The sequence below is a fragment of the Pollachius pollachius genome (assembly GCF_949987615.1).
Source record: "Pollachius pollachius genome assembly, chromosome: 1".
In the NCBI taxonomy this organism is placed as follows: domain Eukaryota; kingdom Metazoa; phylum Chordata; class Actinopteri; order Gadiformes; family Gadidae; genus Pollachius; species Pollachius pollachius.
This window is the reverse complement of record NC_136934.1, coordinates 34,228,067-34,250,566: the sequence shown is the minus strand read 5'-3', so window position 1 is coordinate 34,250,566 and position 22,500 is coordinate 34,228,067. Positions and strand designations below refer to the sequence as shown.

The 22,500-nt window shown below is 46.0% G+C and overlaps 1 protein-coding gene across 1 annotated transcript in view; it reads right to left on the bottom strand.

Moving 5' to 3' along the window:
* LOC307082426 (neural-cadherin) overlaps positions 1-22,500 on the bottom strand; it is a gene marked incomplete at its 5' end in the record, with an annotated part of 109,547 nt that overhangs the window by 57,960 nt on the left and 29,087 nt on the right. Inside the window, 2 exons of the mRNA XM_079745984.1 lie at positions 1,216-1,441; positions 4,000-4,188. Coding sequence (XP_079602110.1) covers positions 1,216-1,441; positions 4,000-4,188 — 415 coding nt within the window. The remainder of the gene's footprint in view (positions 1-1,215; positions 1,442-3,999; positions 4,189-22,500) is intronic.

Genomic DNA, 22,500 nt, shown 5'->3' with positions numbered 1-22,500 from the left:
CCAAAAGCACTATGTTTATGACAATCACCTGAAATGCAACAACTAAACTGTTGATATCTGTGGAGATCGGATGTAAACTCTGTACCAATCAGGACCAGCAGGTTTTTTGCCTTTTTGTAAATTTTAACCAATCACAAGCCAGCTCCTAGGTATTATTAGCTCTTCTTCCTTCGAGCTGTGTCTTGTGGGATCAGCTGCTCATCCTGATTGACTGGAATAAAAAGCTGACATCCTCCTCAACCCTCCGGTATTGGGCAGATGGACGGAAGTAGTGGAAACCCGTCCATTGCAGAGGTCAGTGAACGGGTGATTAAACTTGGTTTCAAGAGGATGGCAAGTATAGAATAAGTATAGAATATAGCAGATGTGAGCTGGTCATTAAGTTCAGCTTTTAAACCCCCATAGTCCCACTCTCTAAATGAAGAAAACATCACACAACATACCTGCTTACCTAATTAGCCACCCACAAATCCCCACACCCACGCACACGCACACACACAAACACACACACACACACACGCATGCACTCTCCCGCACACGCGCACACACCCAGAGCTCAAGGTGGCGGGGTACTTGGATATTAATACAATGTGCTTTGCGCCAGCACCCCTGAGGGAGTTAGGTCACACACACACACTCACACACTGAAACACACACACACGCACACTTTTCCCCTTCATGTTTATCCAGACCCCGCTTTTAATAAATATTTGAATTTGCCACACTTTCAAATTCTCAGCCGCAGGCCTGATTCATGCATCTGTGCCCCCCAGCCCCCCTTCTGCCACCCACTTCCCTCCCCCCCCTGTCCCCCCTTCCCCACTCTCCCTGCTCATCCCTCCCCCCCTCCCCCCTTTTTCCTATTCTTCTTCTGTCATCTCCCGGGGGCCCATCTTTTTATGCATCACATGGCATGGAATGCCAGGGAGGCCACGTGCATACACACACACACACACACACGCACACACACACACACACACGTATATATATATATATATATATATATATATATATATATATATATATTACAACACGTACTAACAACACATACATCAACACATAATTAGACCATCAGAGACAAGGAAAAGTGCAGTGACCGAACACACACACACACACACACACACACACGGCCACATCCCCCCCTACACACACTCACACACACCCACACCCACACACACACACCCACCCACACACAAACACAGTGCAGTTACTCACGCCTGTCCCACTGGGGTGTTCTCCGCCACCTTCAGGTTGTACGTGAAGTTGGTGAACTGCGGGGCCCGGAACCCGGCCAGGATTGCCACCGAGGCGACGGGGCCCTTCCGACCCAGCCCATCCAGCACCTGGACCCTCAGCAGGTACTCCCTACTGGGAGTCAGAGGTCGGCCCGTGGTCCTGACCTCTCCAGAGCTGCGGTCCACTTGGAAGCACTCCTCCCCACCTGAGGGACCACAGAGCGGCAGTAAGTGTGTGTGGTTGTGTGTGTCTGTGTGTGAGTGTGTGTGTGTGTGTGTGTGTGTCCCTGTGTGTGTTTGTGTGTGTGTGTTTGTGTGTGTGTGTCTGCAAAGGGCAGCTCTGAACCCAAGGAAAGTATAGAGGGATTATTTAAGCATCTGAGCCAGAAGCATCTCAGCAGCACATTGCTGCTGGCTAACCAGCTAGAGATAGAGAGATAGAGAGAAAGAGTGAGGGAGAGAGAGAGAGAGAGAGAGAGAGAGAGAGAGAGAGAGAGAGGGAGAGAGAGAGAAAGAGTGAGGGGGAGAGAGAAAGAGAGAGAGAAAGAGAGAGAGAGAGAGAGAGAGAGAGAGAGAGAGAGAGAGAGAGAGAGAGAGAGAGAGAGAGAGAGAGAGAAAAAGTAGAAGTTGTCTCTCTCACCGCTGTAATACCCAGAGGATGACACAGATTATATGTCGACTTCAGTCATGTGACCTGATGGTACTTATGGCTATATGATTTAGGTTTCTTCTTATCTTTTTCAATCCACAATCCAATGAAAATGGCTTTCTAAGAGATGAGGTAACTTCCCATTTGTAAGTTTATTGCAAGTATACACGCTGATTCAAGTAAAATGCATCTATATTGGTCTAGATACAGTAGTCAAGTTTGTTGATCAATACTTTGCGTTGAATTGACTATCATTGTTAATCCATGCTGCTCTGCTCTTTATTTTCTCTCATTACAACCTCCACGGGAGATTGTGAATTCTATGCTATAGGGGAGCAGAGAATAAAAGAGTGTTAACTCCTGATGTCTGCTGAGATGGAAGGCTTGTCCCTGTCTGTCTCTCTGACAGTGGTGGCCAGATGGACACACGGAGTGTCACCTGCAGGGGGTCTACTGTGGCTGGCCTCTCTCTGAGGGGATTCAAACCAGGATGAAGAGGGAGTGGATGGTGAGTCTGAGCAGGAACAAGCCTGGTCTGGCGTTATATATAGCCCTTGAGGCGGCGAAGAAAACACTGCTTTAACAGACAGATTGATGGTTAGATTGATTGATTGATCAGTTTAAGTGGTTGATTTAATGGTTAAAAGTCTTGCATTAATTGATTATCAAGTTGACCTTCAGGCTAAATCTAAATCTAAATCTTCAGGCTAAATCCCTTCAATAAATTCTCATGGGGAACAACCTCATTACCAAAGGTCAGCGACTGCCTTACATGCAACAACAGTTAGGTTCAGAAGTCAAAGCTAGCTACCCAACAGAGTTTTAGACGAGCAGCGAAGCTGGCGTAGTGATGACTAGTTCTGACTGTACCCACATTCTATATTGGCCCCGGTGTTAAAGACAGCGTGCTAATACACGTTATTGGATTATTTTTTGGCACACATGTCACCCGTGCCCCCACGGAGGCCCTCAGCCCTCTACTTGTTTCACAGAACCTAAAATATCTCTCCTGCTCGTCTCCACCCACTCTCTCTCCCTTCCCCCTCCCTTCATCTCTCTCTCCCGACTTTTACACACCTGTATCCATTCTTAGTCTCTCTTCTGCTTTCTTTATCTTCATCTCTCTCTGTTTCCTCCAACTCTCTCTCTTTCTCTCTCTCTCTCTCTCTCTCTCTCTCTCTCTCTCTCTGTCTCTCTCTCTGTCTCTCTCTCTCTCTCTCTTTTGTTCGCCTCTGGGGGGTTTGTAGCCCAAGGGAATGATTACCGGTGTGTCGTTGTGCTCCTTATCATTGCTAGCTAACACAAACGCAACCCCCACCTCAACATGTGTGTGTATGTGTATGATTTGTGTTTGTGTTTGTGTGTGTATGTGGGTACAAGTGTATGGCTCTGTGCCTCTCATGATCTTTACTTAACCATGACAAATCTTTGGAAACCAAGACATCCAACACCTGGAGATAGAACCGTCAGCGATGCTCTCTCACGCTAATCGAGAGAGCGCAAATCAGGAATAATAATCTGAAATAAATTTGGCACTGTTTTCTAAGTTACACATTTCTTGAATGTTTCATTAATGTTTAATGTGAATAAATGGAGGGTAAACTCGCTGAACGTGGCCAAGTGTCTAGGCATGCATACTCTGGTCCTCTTTATCTCTCTATGGACACGGCGAACAGTTCTAGTGCTGTTCGTGTTCACCACCAATGATATTCATTTGGCATATTCATATTCATTCCTCTTTTTCAAAAACGGTATCAATATTTTACATTTTCTATTCTTAAGAAACCTCTCTTGAGGTCTAGTGAACCACGTCATAGTTCTGTCCGCATAACACCTCTACTGACTGAACTGCCACAACATGAAACATCAGTTTCTGTTTGCTAACTCTGCTTTACGGTGGAGTTTCTTTTGATTTGTTCTAGAAAAACGATTTTAAACTGAGGATTATTACTGCTGTCATTTCTGACCATATAATGGCTGCCAGAAGAGACTAGATGAAGCTGTGTTTGTATACTCAGACCACAGTCAGATTCAACCTTATTAGCAACCATACTTCCACGTATAATGACCAGACTTCCAAAGACATGTAAAGGCTTTCTCCGCTTCACTGCTTACCCTCTAACAGGATGAACTGGGCGTTGCGCTGGGTTCCGTCCCGTTGCCGAGCGGCGAGACGGTAGACCACCAGGCCCGGGGTGGCGTCTGGCCCCACAGCTGCCAGGTATGGGGAGGGGTACATGGCCCACTGCAGGTCGGCCTGACTGGGCATGCTGAGCGCTAGGCGACAGAGGTACCAGTCATCTCCTGCAGGGGGACAAGAAGACGAGAGAGAAAAAAAGAGACAAAGGAGGAGTTAGGTTTTCATGACGTTTAATTGGTTTAATTGATTTATTTAACATCTGGGGTATAAATATAGACTCAAGATCCAAATAACTGAAATCAGAGCAATTGCAAAATGTTGGAGTCTTCTAGATGTATAGGTAAAGGCTTTGTCAGACTATCCACATGTATCCAGACACCATCCATCTATCCATCCATCCATCCCATCATTCAAATGCTATTTGCCAGGGGGCAGCCATTCCTCAACGCCTCACCATTTGTCAGGTCAATTCTCTGCAGACACATGGGCGCAAGCGGACATCAGCGGGAGCAGATCTCCCAGGATCTTATCCGCGGCTTGTGACAAATGACCTCTCACAGAAATTACTGATGGCCTCCGCCTTAATAACCTAAATTCTTCTGAGCTTGGAATGAGCGATGCAGCGGCGCTAGCACGGCTACACCACACAGAACAACGCCGGCTAGCCCAGAGGTGTGCAGCCATCAGAGGAGATGACATTTCGGTACAACATCCATCATGTCCTCCCACTGATCATCGCTACGGCAACAGCAGAGGATGCGGGAGGTGTGGGGGAGGGAAAGGGGGGGGGGGGGTAGGGGTATAGAATGGGCTCCTCGTCTATAAAAATAAAAAAAGACACTTTGTAAAGATCAGAAACAAACAGCCAGACACGGCGGCTTCCTTAACACAGAGTCAGAACATAAACCCAGGCCTGTCTCCTCCGTACACACACCGACACACCAACACACGACACACACACACAAAAGTGAATTCTTCATTTCTCTCTTCTCGTGCCACTCTGTTCTTTCCTGTTCTCGGCTGCCTCTCCCTTGGTTCTTAGGGAGGGGAATTTTGTCGGGCTTGAAAGAGTGTTGACGGCGGCTGCTGTTTCCACGCAGCAGCGCATACGAGACAACAGCAAAACACGACACAAGCTCACTTCAGAGGGACACCAGGTGGATGACAAAAGAGTACAGGGCTGGGTGAGAGGTTGCCTGTGTGTGTGTGTGTGTGTGTGTGTGTGTGTGTGTGGGTGGGATCGTTCCTGTTTTTTCCATACTGCTCAAGTCTGATTGCGTGTCAACAGGAAGACAACAGGGAAGGGAGGAAGGGAGTGGAAGGGGAGGGGGGGGGGGCAGAACGAGAGAGAGAGAGATAGCGAGAGAGGGGGAGAAAGAGGGAAGATGGAGCTAGATCAGAGGAATACTAAAACACAACAGAGGAGGAGAAGGAGATGTGGAGGGATGCAGGGATTCGACTCTCTACAGTCCATTGTTTCTCCTTCCTACTCTGACTGAGCTTCTCCTCCACACCTTTACCTCCTCTACTCCCTCCTTTCGTTGAGCCAACCTGTTTGCTCCTCTTCTACTCTAAAGAGCTCCCTCTCTTCTAGTCTCTTCTGTCTTCTTCTGGTCAGTAAAGTTGTCGGAGGCGGCGAGGCTCCGAGGTCGGCAGAGCAACTAATGAACAGATTAGATCGGCCGGGTCAAGCTCAGAGTTTCAATTTTTTTTTTGTTTGGCTACGATAACCATAAAGCAGGACCCCAGGCTAGTTATTAAAACAACACACATTCTAGCATATTACACTTTAACATGTGAGACAAACAACTCCGGGGCATTGAGCCACCGCATGTAGGAAATGAATTCTCTGCCTTATTATAATAAATACGGATACACAGTCATAACGCCATGCTCGGTGAGCTGAAGCAAGAAAAGAGATATATTTTAATGAAGGCCAAAGACTGTGTGCTTGTTTAGGAGACAAAACCCACTCACAGGGAAACAGAGCTTGTCAACGGAGGAGAAAAGGCCTGGGATAACAAAAGGTCTCCTCTGCCCACACACTTTAACTGTACCATGGAAGTAGGAATCAGACACACACACACACACACACACACACACACACACACACACACACACACACACACACACACACACACACACACACACACACACACATTCAAAGCGTATGTATAACACAATAGTGCTATATAGGCCAAACACGATTATGTAGAATTTAATTAATCAGTTGCTGTAAAAAAATAAATCATATATTCCCGCATTGTACTTTGCCCTACTTTTTTCTTTATTATATTAAGACATTTAGAGATTAAAAATACTTACATTGATTGTGGCATTTATATCTTGAGTTGGGGCACAAAGAACACATTTACCATACATTAAATATGATTATATTTAGTTTCAAGAGAGAGAGAGAGAGAGAGAGAGAGAGAGCAAAATGCATGCAGTTTGTTAAGTAAAGGTGTTGAATTAATAACTTCATATGTGAGGGCTTAAAAACTTGCAGAGAAATAAGTTATAAGACAGCAGGCTCTTTGTAAGGTTGTAAACATGTTCCAACTGAAGTCTGACCAAATCCATTATAAAACACCTTTATCCCCTCATTTAAATGTGTTACGTAAAAACACAACAGAGCGCGCGTGCTGAATAGATAGCTTTTGTTTCATACTAAGCCTAATGTTTTGTCATTTCCTTTTTAGCTTTCCCTAATTATTTTTTTTATTTATCCGTTTGTGAGTTTCCTGTCTTTGATACGGAGCGTATCGAGGCCACGGCGGCGCGCGACAGCCAGGAGGAGATGGGGACACAATGAGCAGAGCTATTTTCTGTCCTTGCCAATGAGTTTGAGTTTGGCGCTGCTGCGCGGAGAGAGACTGTGGAGGGAGACAGAGGTAGAGAGGGAGGTAGAGAGGGCGAGAGAGAGAGAGAGAGAGAGAGAGAGAGAGGGAGAGAAAGCGAGAGAAAGAGTGAAAGAAAGAGAGAGAGAGAGAGACGGAGGTATATAGAGAGAGAGACACAGAGAGAGAGGAGAGAGGAGGAGCAGCGAGCCAGGAAGGCAGAGGAGAGGTTGTTGTCCCTCATAAATAACCTACACGCCTCACAAAAAGCCTCAATTAGGGCAACAAGGAAACAGGAGAGGCGAGGAAATTCAATTATTCCGTGTACCCACGCGGTTTTGTTTTTAACCACTGGGGAAAGACAGTGATGAGCTCACTGCTAGGGAGGATGTACGTTTTTATGAAGTATCTATTTATTCAATATATTTATGAAATGTATACGTGGTGTGAGGTTGTGCTTGTGTATGTGTCAGTGTTTTTTGTGTCCATGTGTGTGTGCATGTGTGTGCGCATGGTTGTGTGAAAAGACTGACCGCTGACAAGGACTTCACTAGAGTGTGTTACAATTTTGGACGTTATCGGGCCCCAATTCCAGTCTTGGAGCCCTGTCCAAGTGCAATCAGTGGAACTATGAAGGGGACCCATCTGTGCGAGGGTTTGACCCAGCCCATACTGGGAGACTAATGCAGAATCTAGTGGGTCCTGCAGGTTGAGGTCCATCTGGACCGGCCAGAGAGCCAGAGGACAGATCTCTGCTCCACCCTAATTAAACAGGCTTATGGGCTAGCCTACTTTACCCCTTCAACATACACACACACACGCACACAGGCACGCACACACACACAGACATGCGAGCACATGCACACAAACTCACAGGCGTGCAGAAGCACACCCACTCACACACACACACGCACACACACACACACACACACACACACACACACAACCACACAGCAACAAATCCTGGAACACATTTAATTAACACAGTTAATTATTTGGTCACTGAAGATGAACCGCTCTTCTTCATCAGAGAGAGAGAAAGAGAAAAAATGAGAGTGTGCGTGCATATGTAAGAGAGAAGATGACACAAACACGCACGCACACACAATAAGGGACACACACACGCTGGGACATACAAACACATGCAAGCACACTTCCACTGATTTTATAGAACCCCTTATTTGTGTGTGAGTGTGTGTGTCTTTGTGCGTGTGTGTGTGTGCCTGTGTTTGTGTGTGCGCGTGTTTGTGTGTGTGTGTCTGTGTGAGTGTGTGTGTGTAATGAGTCTCCGTTTGCATGTGTGTGTGTCCAGGTGGGTCGGTGGGTGGGGTCTGTCTACTCTGCGGTGCTGAGCTGATGATGTAAATGCATGTAAACCCAGCAGCCGGTGAACACATGAACAACTCCTCCTGCTGTCTACCGCTGAGCAGCAACACAGCCCACTACACAACACTCTACACAACCCACTACACAACACACAACACGACACACTACACAACAACACCTCAGGACACTAGACACACAATCATCTGTGGAGCATGTGTGTGTTTGTGTCTGTGTGTGTGTGTGGGGGTGGGTTATGTGTAAATAAATGTGTTTAATTGAGTGCAAATTCGTGCCTAATGAATAATTCAAGTATTTGTGTCACTGTCGGCCTTGGGCAAGGCGACCTGCCTGAGACGCTTTACAGATAGATGATGTATACAGATGTAATGCGCTGTATGTCAGTTAGCGGATGCTCTTTAGCTAAACAAACAGCTGGAGACATCCAACTCAATGACTCAACGCCTCTGATGACAAACATGGTGAAAGTCATTGTAATGTTTGTTTGTTTCACTATCGCTCAGGTTCCGTTGGAAGCGCTTCACGGCATTATTTGGATGCGAACAATGTCAAATGCCCAACTTGTAGAATAAATTGACCTCCATATCTGCAGTCTAGCTGTAGGCTTCCTTGAGCCAGACGCCTAACTCCTTGCTGCTTATTAATGACATGCATCGAAATGGATCCACCGTAAGCCTCTTCTAAATGAGGAACTAAAGGTAAAAATACCTTTCTGGAGCTCAGTGACGGTACTAACCCTGAACGCATGTTTAACAGCCAAGGAAAGTTCTGCTGATCTAAAATATGATACCAACTCACAAACTAGGTCTCACCCCCCACTGGACCCAAGGCCCCGGGGGTTGGCGCGCTCTGCCTGACCACAAATATCATTTTTCAGCGCATCTGAAGGACCCCCAGATGCCCACGAGTGTATGGGTGAAGCAGACCACCCTCCTTAACATGGAAACTCAATTAGAGGCATGGCTCTGTGTGCGGTGTGTGTGTGTGTGTGTGTGTGCGTATGTGTGTGTGTATCTGTGTGTATGTGAGAGAAAGTGTTTGGGCATGTGTGTGTGTGTGAGTAAGTGTGTGTGTGTGTGTGTGTGTGTGTGTGTGTGTGTGTGTGTGTGTGTGTGTGTGTGTGTGTGTGTGTGTGTGTGTGTGTGTGTGTGTGTGTGCAAGCCTAGAATCGTACCATTTTTGCATGTATACTGGGTGTAGAAGCTTGGACATAGGGATAAAAGGCAGGCTGAGGGTAGACATGTGTATCGCATGCATCCATGCATGATTGAGGCAGCTGCACTATTGACCCATTCTTCCCACCTAAAGTCGACAAGCATTTCATAACAGCGCATCATAAAGTGCATCTGACAAACATTGCATGTAACTGATTGAGTGGATTGGATCTGTGGCTTACACAGATCCACAGCTAGCATGTTGAGTGAATAGAACCTTGAGTGAATAGAACCTCACAGAACGGAACAGAGCCCAGGAGAGCAGAACATTGCAACATGGGGAATGTCTGCAATTTGCCAATGTTTCAAAATAGAAGTAATAGGGGAAAAGAGAGGAATAAACAAGAACAGAATACAAGTAAAGAGAAAATGAGAAGAAGATATGATGAGGATTGGTGAAGATGATAAAGAAGCAGTTATGAGGACGTCAAAGCGATGACATCCATTGCCATCTAATCTAAGGTGTGTACATTTGGTGTTTCTTTGTGTGCTTGTCTCCAGCGGTGGGGCCATGGTGGGTAAGTGGTTGGCACGCGGTCGGCGCGGCGCTAGCGAGCATGACCCACTGTAGGCTGGGAAGCAGCTGGGACCCCCCCAGATGGCACCAATGAGGTGCCATGTAGCGGCACTGTGTGTCTGGCAACTCCACACCACAGCCATCAAACCAGCTCACGCCACACGCAGGCAACAGCATTATCAGTCTGCTAGCCTGGTGCTACAGTCACCAGGCAGCCTTTTGACTAGGGTTAAAACTCAACTCATGTCAAGTTTTGATGACATCAATGGGGAGATCTTTAGCCAAAAAAACATTGGCTGGTACATTTCCTGCCTTGAAAACCTAGCCAAAGATATCCTTGATTGACTAGAAAAGTTGGCAATTCTTTACTAGAAAATAAGCATAACTTGAAAAAAATGAAAGCCCTTGTTGCACATGTGCTCCGTAATTCCTCAACATCATGATGCAAAGGTAGGAGTTTAGCACCACAATAAGCCTCGCGTCTTCCAGGATACGGACTTAAGGATAACAGCGACACCTGGGTAGGTTCAACGCACACAGTTCTACAGATTGACTCCATCCCAGCCCAGCTTCCCTGGGCTAAGCCTCTCATGGGGGCCCACGTTAGGAGAGAGCTTCTTTCCCACGGAGGTTGTGGGGGGGTGGGAGCACTGGGAGCGCCTCTGCCCAGCAGGCTCTAGGAGGCTGGGCCCCCAGGCCTCTCTTTGGGCTGAAACCACATAGATCCACCCCATAGATCCACCAGAAGCCAAGCCCAGATCCAATCTACCGGACTTGGCTTCCACCAGCAGGGAGATGATCAATGAGAGGAAGAGAAGGAATAGAGGAAATTAAGAAGAGCTGGGATGGATGGCGATCCATGCCAACATAGAAGATAGATAGACGGACAGACAGCCAAGGACATAGATTGATAGACAGACATGCAGACAGACAGACAGATTGACAGATAGATAGATAGATAGATAGATAGATAGATAGATAGATAGATAGATAGATAGATAGATAGATAGATAGATAGATAGATAGATAGATAGATGAAATACAAAAGAAAGATTGTGCAAAATATAGATTCACAAAAAGAGAGAGAAAGCCAGATAAAAATAGAGGGCGGGGTAGAGACATGAGGAGCTAGAGTGAGACAGAGAAGCAATAACAGGAGAGGCACAGAGGTTAAACCCCCTGTGTGTCTTTGAGAGGGGAAGGACATCAGACAGCTGATGCCAATGTGATCTGTCTGCTGATTGGCCGGGGAGGCAGATGGGCATGAGGGATGTGCGGTGGGAAGTGGGGCAAATGGTTGTTTCTTGTAGCTGACGACTACAAGAACAGAGTCCCGGTCAGGGAGGGACTGGTGCCAAGTCTGCGAGCTTGTTCCTGACCTCAAGGGGATGCATGTGTGTGTGTGTGTCTCTGTATTTGTGTTTGTGCGCTTGTGTGTGTGTGTGTGTGTGTGTGTGTGTGTGTGTGTGTGTGTGTGTGTGCGTGTGTGCATGTGTGTATGTGTGTGTGAGTGGCACGTGTTTGTATTTGTATATGTGGATGGATGCCTGTGTGTAATCAACATGTATGTTTATATTCCTTCCTTTCTGCTTTCCTTCTTTCTTCCTGCCTTCACTCGTTCAATCCCTACCCCCTTATCCTCTTCACTTCCACCTCCCTGTACCTCTGCATCATTGTTTATCTCCTTCACCTCCGCTCCGGCCCTCCTTCTTCCTATCCTACTAGTGTTTTCATCATCTCCTCACGAGGACAAAGCAAGTCCTATCTGCCCTGTTGAAGGCAGTCTGTTTGAAGCCTGTTGAAGGCTAGGGGGGAGGAGCCAGAGACGGGCTGGTGAGTGAGGGGGGAGGGGGAAGGGGGATGATGGGGGATGTCTTGGGGTTTTCCGCTTGTGTCAAACTGTCTCTTAGCAGCTTCCCGCAGACTCAGGATAAATCCGGCCTGATCCGAGACATGGAGAACTGTCATCTGAATTATGAATATCTGAAGACTTTTGTCAGGCATTAAAAAGTAAAGTGGTGAATGTTTAATGGGACGTTGGTTATTGATGGAGCGTCGCATCCAGGGAGTTCCTCCACCAAAACTGACAATGGTGGAGGTGTAATCTGTGTGTGTGTGTGTGTGTGTGTGTGTGTGTGTGTGTGTGTGTGTGGGGGGGGGGGGGGGGGTGAGTGTGTGTGTGTGTGTGTTTGTTTGTGTGCGTGTGTGTGTGTGTGTATGTGTTTTTCTGCAAAAGTGTTGTTGGTTATTCTGTTAACTGGTCAGAAAGGTCATTCATCCCCTCATTAGCAGATGGTCATGTCACAAACCCTGTATCATTGGTGAAAACACACACACACACACACACACACACATACACATACACACACACACACACACCACAGTGTCACCTCTGGGGTGCGCAGCTGTGTACCCGCTGGCTTTGCATCTGGGTACCATGGTGTATGTGTGTGTGTGTGTTTGTGTCTGTCAACACACACACACACAAAATGTGTGTGTGTGTGTGTGTGTGTGTGTGTGTATGTGTTTGCACACACATACACACACACACACACACAGATTGATGTCACCCCATCCAGGCATCCATACAGCTCAGCCAGAGCGAGGAGTTGTAAATCATATTCCCTTCTCCCGCTCCCTCATGTAGAGCGAGAGGGGATGAACAGCACAGAAAGCCGAGCCCAGTTCATCATGTTTTTTTGTGTGAGTATGTGTGTGTGTGTGCTGTGTGTTTGGTGGGAGTAACGGTTTCTCTACCTTAGTAGTTTAAATGCATGTATTTTTATTTGTACATTTGTGTGTGTGTGTTTGTGTCGGTGAGAATGTGTTGTTTTTTTGAGTATGTGATTGACAGCGTTGGGTAAAGTTTAATTTAAAAGAAACTTGTTACATTACAAGATTATTGTTATTTAAAAGTAACTTTCTACGTTACAGCGTAACCTCTTCAGTGACTCTGAAGAATATTTTCGCGTTACCAAATAAACCTCTGTAAAAACAACGTCCACCCCTCCCCGATATCACTGTGTAGATTACTTGCTATAACCCAAATATTATTTGCTTCAAAAATATTTATTTTAAGATGCTTTTGACTAAAAACTGGATATTTTCAATGTCCCGCTTTGCCAAATATGTGCATCTGGAGTATGAGGGTTTCCACCTACCAAACGTTTCTATCAGACCTATGCCTCTTTCACTGCATGAAAAACATTTTCATCAGGTAACGTCACGGGAAATTGTCGTGGATCTTTAGTTCCAAGCAGTGGTGGCTGGTGATCCAAAATGTTGGTGGGGCACAGTACTAGACAGGGGGTCTGGGAGTCTGGGGGTCTGGCGTTCCCCCCCCCCCATAAAAAAAATTGAATTTAATAGATTTGATTTCCTGTATTCTGGTGCATTTTGGGGATGGCCACTACCTATTTACCTACTATTCATTCAGATTCCTAGCCTACATCCTGACTTGCAGGGCCTGGACAAGCTTACACTGCATATACAGACCTGCTTCATGGCCATTCCACCAGCAATTGCTATTTCACCCATTGTTGTTATTCTGATATTGAGACAAATCATGATCACTGTCCTATAGCGTCCATTTTTTGTGAGTCTCAATGTCTACTTCAATGACGCAATGTTGCGTTTCAGACGTCGTAGGTCCGGATATATTTGAAACCATCCTGGGACATGGTTTCAGAAAAGTGTGGTTTCAGGCACCGTATCCGCTGGATCCAACTGGACGGTCGGCCGAAACGCACAAGACTTATGCGGTTTCACCAAAAAATTGGCTCTGTGTGGACGGGGCCTTAGTTTAATTATGGACTCATAAATTGTAACTTGAACAGATTTGCCTCATGTAAATACGCTTTGATGAATCAACTTGTATGCCACTAGCCCATAGGCCAAACCAATCTACTGACTTCTTTGATGTGTAGTTTCCTTTACCTGTCTTGCAGCCTTGCTTGCAGTCTGACAGACGTGTCCACTTCACCCATAGGGCCCTATCTTCCCTCCAGCGCCACGCGTCGGTAAATTAGGGAATGATCTTGCGCCCCAAGGGGCGGTTCGGTGAAAGGAGGAGGCATGTTCTGGCGCAAACGTTCCCTGGTGCTATTTTGCAGTTTCAGAAAACAATTCCGCCACAAACCAGGAAATACCTGGTTTAAAGTCAGTGGCGCGTTGTTCAGGTGCTATTTTAAGGGTGCATGCATATTGTTGCTTGTGCACCTCGCGCATACACTTTGCTTCTCTCATCTACCTAGCCACACATTCTAGGTAAATTATTTGGGAAAGAACAGCTGATACAGCGGTAATAAGTTGTACTTTTAAATCAATGCATCTGCAAACACTGTACAGCAAACACATATTTTCTTGACACAGACATCGTGTACAAGCCCATAACTATTAGGATTGATGAGTATTTGATCGTGAGAAAACATTGTTTTACCGCGAGTGAGTGTTAAAAAGAATGAATGAATGTGGGCGCGCGTGTGTGTATGTGTAAAATAATTAATGAATGGGGGCGCGCGTGTGTGCGTCCATCTGTTTAAACACACGCAAACTAAACACGTAACGCATAATGCAGTCCATGGCAATGTATAACGGGGGGACACATGCATATTAGGAACACAAGTCGATAACGATAATGCATACAATACTGGTAAGAAACAATGTTTGTTAATGTATTGCGTATATCATTAAATAGAACCACATGTACCATATATCATATGTGTGTTAAGTTTTCTTTGCCGAAATTTATTTGAGGACTCAGTATTTCTAAAGTTGTGGGAGAAAAGGCTATTCCATGTGCGAATTAGGCCATATTATTTGGCCATAAACTGAGCCATTTGAAGTTTGAAATTCATGTGGTCATGCATCTGTCTCATCGGAGACTGCAAACGCGCTGTCAAAATATCAACTGTCAGATTCAAATGCGCTCATGGCTCTTAAAGGGGTTCGGAGATGGCACTCTGATTGATTTATTGCACGTTAAGCCCAAACCACACCTACGGGTAATTAGGTAATTAACCTTTTTAGATTTGCGCCTGGCGCAAGAGCCATTTATCTGCCGGTAAAATAGTATCATCACCATAGAACCGCCCGCAAAGCTACTTGCGTTTGGCGCTTATCACTTGCGTTTCAGACCGTTTAAATAGGGCCCATAGTGTATTTACAAATTAACTTGGTCTCTCCCTCCATGGCTGACTTCAGCCATGGCCAATCCTACACTCTCCACAATGGTCACTCACCTTTGTTTTCTTTGTTGTTACTACCCACAATGTGAAAGGGAATGAATCAGACTATGTTCATTCATTTTTGTTTTTTGTTTGAATGTGTGTGTGTGAGTGTGTGTGTGTGTGTGTGTAAGTGTGTATACATTCAAGTGTGAGGGGTCAAATCACACACCTAGTCGAACAGGCCACATCATGACCAGGTCTCTACCAACCATGAAGGTATTATTATGGGATGATTTTCCAGTCGAGTGCTTCACTGTGGGAGGGGCTGAGCCATTCATATAGATACAACACCCCCCTGTTGGGCTAGGCCCTCTGGATCTCGGCCTTCCCACAGGCTCATGCGTGGGCTGCTCAATAGCCCTGTTCCATGTTTTCAAACATGGACATCTCTGAGAACAAACCATCTAACTGCAGATGAAAGGAGTCCAACACACTCATATCCGTTAACACTTCACATCCATTCATATGGGGAAGCAGTGGCAGAGACACACACACACACACACACACACACACACACACACACACACACACACACACACACACACACACACACACACACACACACAAATTAACATAAACACAGACACACACACAGACGTGTACGCACATGGACACACACACACACCCATTGGTAGGGTTTACTAAAGAAAATTAACTCAAATGTCAAAGCTGCACACAAACACGCACACATGCATGCTCACACACACACACACACACGCACACACACACACACACACACACACACACACACACACAAACACACATACACACTGCAGCCCCCTCTCGACACACACACAAAAAACCCAGACACACACACACACTTCCCAGCAGACTGGTGGCCATTCATTGTGATCAAAGCGGCAGATTTGCGCCATTGTGTGGATAAATAGGCTCCACAAGCTGTTTAGAAGAGGGGGGCTATAAGCCGGCCGCGCAGCCTCACAGACCCACCGCTTACCCAACACAACCCAGCCCAGCATCACACACAGTCGGCCCATTTGGTCCAATCTTTCCGAGACCTCCACTCGGGGTCTGACTCACAATGTGGAGGGCCCTATAATCCGACACACGCAGAAATACTTGGGCATGCCGCCCTCCACCCCTCCACCATGGTGGGATTTCCAGAGAGGTTTTCACAACTCCATTGTAATGGACGGAGTACGTTTGTTACCAAAGCTTTACAGACGCTGAAGTTCCTTTCGATTTTCAATGAAAAAGGATTTAAAAAGCCTGGTCTCAGTCCATTGTTAACGAGATGGCCGACATTGATTCAACGTAGTGGCAACGCTGTGGAAAAAACAACCGTGCCAAAAAGCCTTTTAATATGGTAGTGAAAATATTATGTCTTCATTTTGTGTTGCTTGTGTGAGCGAGTGAATTCACAGCTCAAGTACCATCGATCTTCTTTAACTGAAATCCTCTCAGATTAGACTCAATATCTTCACTCAGTTGTTGTTCCGTGGTCAGCTGCTCTGCCTTATTTGTAATACATTTGCACAAAGAGAGTGGTGTTTCATACTATTCAACAAAACTCATAAACGCTAACAGTTGATTGGATTGCTGGCTAGCACGGGACCTTGGCTCGTAGACGAGCCGTGATGTGAATTAACTAAATTACCAACAATAGTCGTTATTCCACACAGCTTCAGGCCTGAAGAAGATAATAGAGAAGCAATCTGAAAATAACTGCACTGCATAAAATCTCTTCACAATAGAAATGAAAGAAAATGCCTGGCATCAGTATGACACCTTTTCTGTTATCCATTGCCCATATTGATAGGATTGTCCTGGGCATTTCTGACCGATATAAAAAGGAGGTGCATAGTGTGCAATAAAGCCATCTAGTCATCACAACAAATCTTTACAACCCAGTTGTTCAGAGGATTCCCACAGCTGCCTCGACAGTGGCTGCCTGCACCATCTTAAAGTCCAAGGGTGCATCGGTATACTGGAGTCCCTCATTTATACACATGCACAAAACATTTATATGTAGCCATTTCACTCTTATCCAGACACTTTAAGTGGCTGAGAGCAACCAAGGCACACAATTAAAATTGGAATAAGAACTAAAAACATTAAAGTTTGATTTCAAAAACCCACATGCAGACTAAAAGGGTAACAACAAGAAAAAGTAGGCGACTGGAGCTCAGATTAGCAATACAGCCCTTCACTGTGGCGTGCAGTCAGAACAGCAGAGCTCCAGCAGAGTGTGACAGAGGTTCAGGTGGGGCTGGGCTTTGAGGTGCGCGGTGGCGGCGGGTTCCCGGACTGGTTGAAGGGAGCGGGCGCCGGGCTGATTATGTGTGCGGAGCAGGAGGGTCTGTTTGACTAATGAGAACATCTGTGGAGACACCGCCGTCTTTGATAAGTGGAGGAGGTTCGCCGTGTCCTGAGGCACGCACACACATGCGCTCTCAACCACCCACACACCCACACACACACACACACACACACACACACACACACACACACACACACACACACACACACACACACACACACACACACACACACACACACACATACACAGAGGGAGGGGCATAACCTGTGCTTGGTAGTCGGGATTTTTCTGTCCTACTTTAACTCTCATCTCACACACACACACACACACACACACACACACACACACACACACGCTCTCTGACACTTTTCATCTCTGCCTCCAGAAGCCTGTCTCCATGACGACGCGTCACATCTCTGGCCCGAGCACTTCCAGAGGACCAAAGAGTTCCAACCTGTAGGATCAGAGGATCACTCAGGTGCACGTTTCTTTGAACCATGTCTAATTGTGTTATCAACCTGGAGTAGTAGTGCAGACCAGACAGATCTGCACGACCAGAATCGTCCAAATTACCACCAGGATTAAAGCAGGATGGCTTCCGGCCAACTGGTCCAAGCTGGTACACAATAGGAGTTCTGCCATTGTGTTGCTGTACCCTTGGCCCCATGCCGCATTACAGATGTCAGATATAATGCAGACTGGAGCAGACCGGTTTACAACTGTCTGTCTAGAGACTGTGGATCAAACCGCTCATGGGTAGTTTGAGCTTTGGTCGGCGCCGTCAGTGGCCAAAATAATTTATTTTAAGTGTTTTGACCGTGGAAATTGAACCCAGAATGTTGCATAAAATCCAAACACGTGTTTCAAAGCCCTCGGGTATTCGTTACATTTATATTATCAAACCAATATTTATTGACAAATTGGCACGTATCTTGTTATTTCATGACAATAGATTCAACAACATAAGTTAAATGAGGTTTCAGCTTTGGTATTTCAATGAGTCCGTGCAGGAAACAAAATAGAAATTGATCTTAAATGGTTTGCATTCTTTTAAAAGCTACCGGTATGTGAACTTCAAGAAGACACAGGTCTGTCCTCAGCCTTGAAGGTCTGCTGTCATAAAGGGATTAGGATGCATTAGAGGTAGAGGACAAGACAACCTGCAGCTCTCTGAACAGCCAGGGGAGACAGAGGGATGGGAGAGAGAGGAGGGAGAGAGACAAAGAGAATAAGAGAGATGGTTGGAGAGAGAGAGGGCACCGAGGGATTAGCAGGACTGATGGAGGAGAAACAGGAATGAGTGAATCACAGGGAAGATAGGAAAACACATGGGAGGGCAGAGAGAAAAAGAAAGGGAGAGAGCCAGAGAGAGACGGAGAGAGAGAGAAAGAGAGAGAGAGTAAAAGACATAATGACAGATTGGTGTGTTACAGCAATAAATTAGTGAGTGAGAGGGAGATGGAGCGGTCTGGTTGGGATAGATAGAGGGCGATCAAGAGGGAGGGACAGGATAAAGGGAGAGATAAATAGATAGAAGGACGATGGAGGCTGAGAACAAGAGAGAGACACAGAAGGAACAGAGAGCAAGACCTGTTAATAGACCACCATGGTCACGGGCGTCACCAATCGCCCCGGGAACGAGGACTCTGTACTGTGAGTCCACTGAACCCCCCTGAAGTCAGCCATAAATAGCCCCGGAGCACTACAAGACCATCACAACGCATCAACCCAGAGCCCCGGCCCCTCAGAGCAAAGAAACAACGGAGAGAAGGATGAGGATGTTATTGGCATCACTGGACCAGCGGCTCCACGGGCCCCTGGAAAGCCTTTGAGCAATAGATGCTCCATTGGCGAGCAACATTTATTCCAGAAACAACGTGAACCTAGAGATCCGGTCCACTCATATGGAGCATGATAGGGTTAGTGGGATTGTATTGTGTTGCATGTTGCAGATTGATGCTGTTTTCAGGTGTTAGTGTGTGTTATTTTTAGAAGGTAAGATAGTTTATTAGTGTGTATCATTATTAGGAGGTAAGATAGTTCATTAGTATGTATCATTATTAGGCGGTAAGATAGTTTATTAGTGTGTATCATTATTAGGAGGTAAGATAGTTCATTAGTGTGTATCATTATTAAGAGGTAAGATAGTTTATTAGTGTGTATCATTATTAGGCGGTAAGATAGTTTATTAGTGTGTATCATTATTAGGAGGTAAGATAGTTCATTAGTGTGTATCATTATTAGGAGATAAGATAGTTTATTAGTGTGTACCATTATTAGGAGGTAAGATAGTTTATTAGTGTGTATCATTATTAGGAGGTAAGATAGTTACGTCATGTTTGACTCCAAGATGAATGGTTGAGGGTTTGATCGCCAAACTTCACAGGCATCCTTGAGCTGCTAGACCCATACACCTGACCATAAAAAATATTGATAATCACTTTGGATAAAAGTGTCTGCTTAATGAATCAAAGCAAAATAATAATTATCAAATTGACTGTGGTCTCTATTGAACATTAAATGTATTCCAAGTTCTGTTTCTTCTCTTACTGCCTCTTGCCTTTCATTAGAGTCTCCATCTGATGTCTCTATTAGCTGTGGTCTGCTGCTCACTGTTCTGCTGTTATTATTGTTATTATGTCGGAATATAAAGGAGTCTGCAATAGTGCTGCCACGATGCATGCTTGAGTGGATACAAATAAGTATCAGTTCATAAAAACATACACACACACACGCCACACACATACACACACACAGGAACACACACAGGAACACACAAACACAATGGCACACACAGGCTCACACACACACACACACACACACACACACACACACACACACACACACACACAGAGAAACACACAGAAACACACACACACAGATTCTAGATGTTCTGCTGACTACAAACACACACACACACACACAGGCACAAATACACACACACACACACGCACACAGACACACACACACACACACAGATTCTAGATGTTCTGCTGACTACAAACACACACACACACACACAGGCACAAATACACACACACACACACACGCACACACACACACACACACACACACACACACACACACACACACATTTCCGCTGTGCGTGGGTGTATGTGTGTGCATTGAAGATGTTATATGTATAAACTACAAAGCCAGCCCACCTCTACCTGCACCTCCTCCCCCCCTTCCTCCCTCCCCGGAACCAGGGGAAAAGTCTTTGCATATATTAGTTTGTAAAAAATACATGGAGGAGGGGATGCCCAACCCTAGTCCCGCAAGCTGCAGAACAGCCACTCCCAGAAACACACTCATACATCCAGATAGACAAACTCAGACAGAGAGGGCGGAGGAAGGCGGGTCACCAACCACAACCATACATGGGTCAAAGAACCAGGAGGACTCGATACACCAAGAGGAGCGATACAGGAGGAGAGCGAGACAAAGCCAAATTCAAAAGGCGGGAAAAGGGGAAGAAAGAGTATCAAATCAAACCAAGGTAGAGACATTTGAGGGAGTGAGCGAGGGGTGGAGAGACAGAGACAGTATAAGATATTGTCTGTGGTAAAGTAAAGAACACATTACGAACTCGGGAAAGTGTGTTTAAAGATCAAATTGAGGGAGTTTTAGGAGCTGCTCGGAGAAAAAGACAAACAAAACAAAAACAATTCTCTTCCTCCTCCTTCCCTCCAGCACCGTGTGTGTGTGTGTGTGTGTGTGTGTGTGTGTATGTGTGTGTGTGTGTTTGTGTGTGTTATACATCTGAGCCTAAAGGAGTGCTGCAATTTCTAGCCTGGATGTCCACCCGGCCTGGATTTCACTGTGCCCCACAAACCTTGCATCATGTGCACACACACACACATACACACACACGCCCCCCCTCACACACACACATACACACACAAACCCACAGCCCCTGAAGCCGCGCTCCAGATCGTGCGCTGTCTTCCTGTGTGTGTGGCGAGCCTGCCAGCGATCAGCACACTTCCTCCCTTTGCATCTCGTCTCTGCGAAGGAGCTTTCAGCAGTTAGTCCACCCTGAAGCTCTGCTCCTCTCCTCCTCTCCTCATCTCCTTCCCTGTCTTCTTCCCTCTACATTGCTTCCCTCGCCTCCTCTGTCCTTCCCCTCGCCGTCATTTTGCCTCTCTTCCATCAACTCCTCTTCCTCATTGCTCCGATTGATTGCTCTTCCCTATGGCCTCTCCTCTCCTCCCTGTTCTCCTCTCCTCTGTTCTCTTTTCTCCTCCCTGTTCACCTCTCCTCTCCTCTGCTCTCCTCTCCTCCCTGTTCTCCTCTCCTCTCCTCTGTTCCCCTCTTTCCTCCTCTCTGTTCACCTCTCCTCTCCTCTCTGTTCTCCTCTCCTCTGTTCTCCTCTCTCTCCTCTCCTCTCTGTTCTCCTCTCCTTCCCTCTCTCCTCTCCTCTCCTCTCTGTTCTCCTCTCCTCTGTTCACCTCTCTGTTCTCCTCTCCGCTCCTCTTTGTTCTCCTCCTTCTCTCTCTCCTCTCCTCTCTGTTCTCCTCTCCTCTCCTTTTCACTTTGTTCTCATCTCTCTCCTGCTCTCCTCCCCCCCTTTCTTTCTCTTCTCCCCTCCTCTCCCCTCCCTCCCCTTCACCTTTCAAATGAATTCTAGTTGCAATATTAGACTGGCTCAAACCTTAACTATGTGGAGGGTAGATGAGAAGAGGAGATTCCCAATGCAATGCAGTGTTCCTCTGCATTTTATTCCTCTCAACAATAAACATTTTTGAAAATATGTTTCTGCAATTATATTGCAGAAATATATTTAAATGTTTTATAAATAGTACTTTGTTACAACAAAAATAAAGCAGTGTATCAAAGGGAGAGAGAGAGAGAGAGAGAGAGAGAGAGAGAGGTTGGGGAGAGAAAGAGGTTGAGAGAAAGTCAAGGTATAAGTTGTTGGAATAGAGGGAGGGAGTGTAGGATGACGACAGCAAAGGGAGAGGTGTAGATAGCATGGCGTCTTTAATCCGAGTAACCAATTGGTTTGTGAGAGAGATAGAAATCCACAACTTTATTCGTACGGTGGGGTGC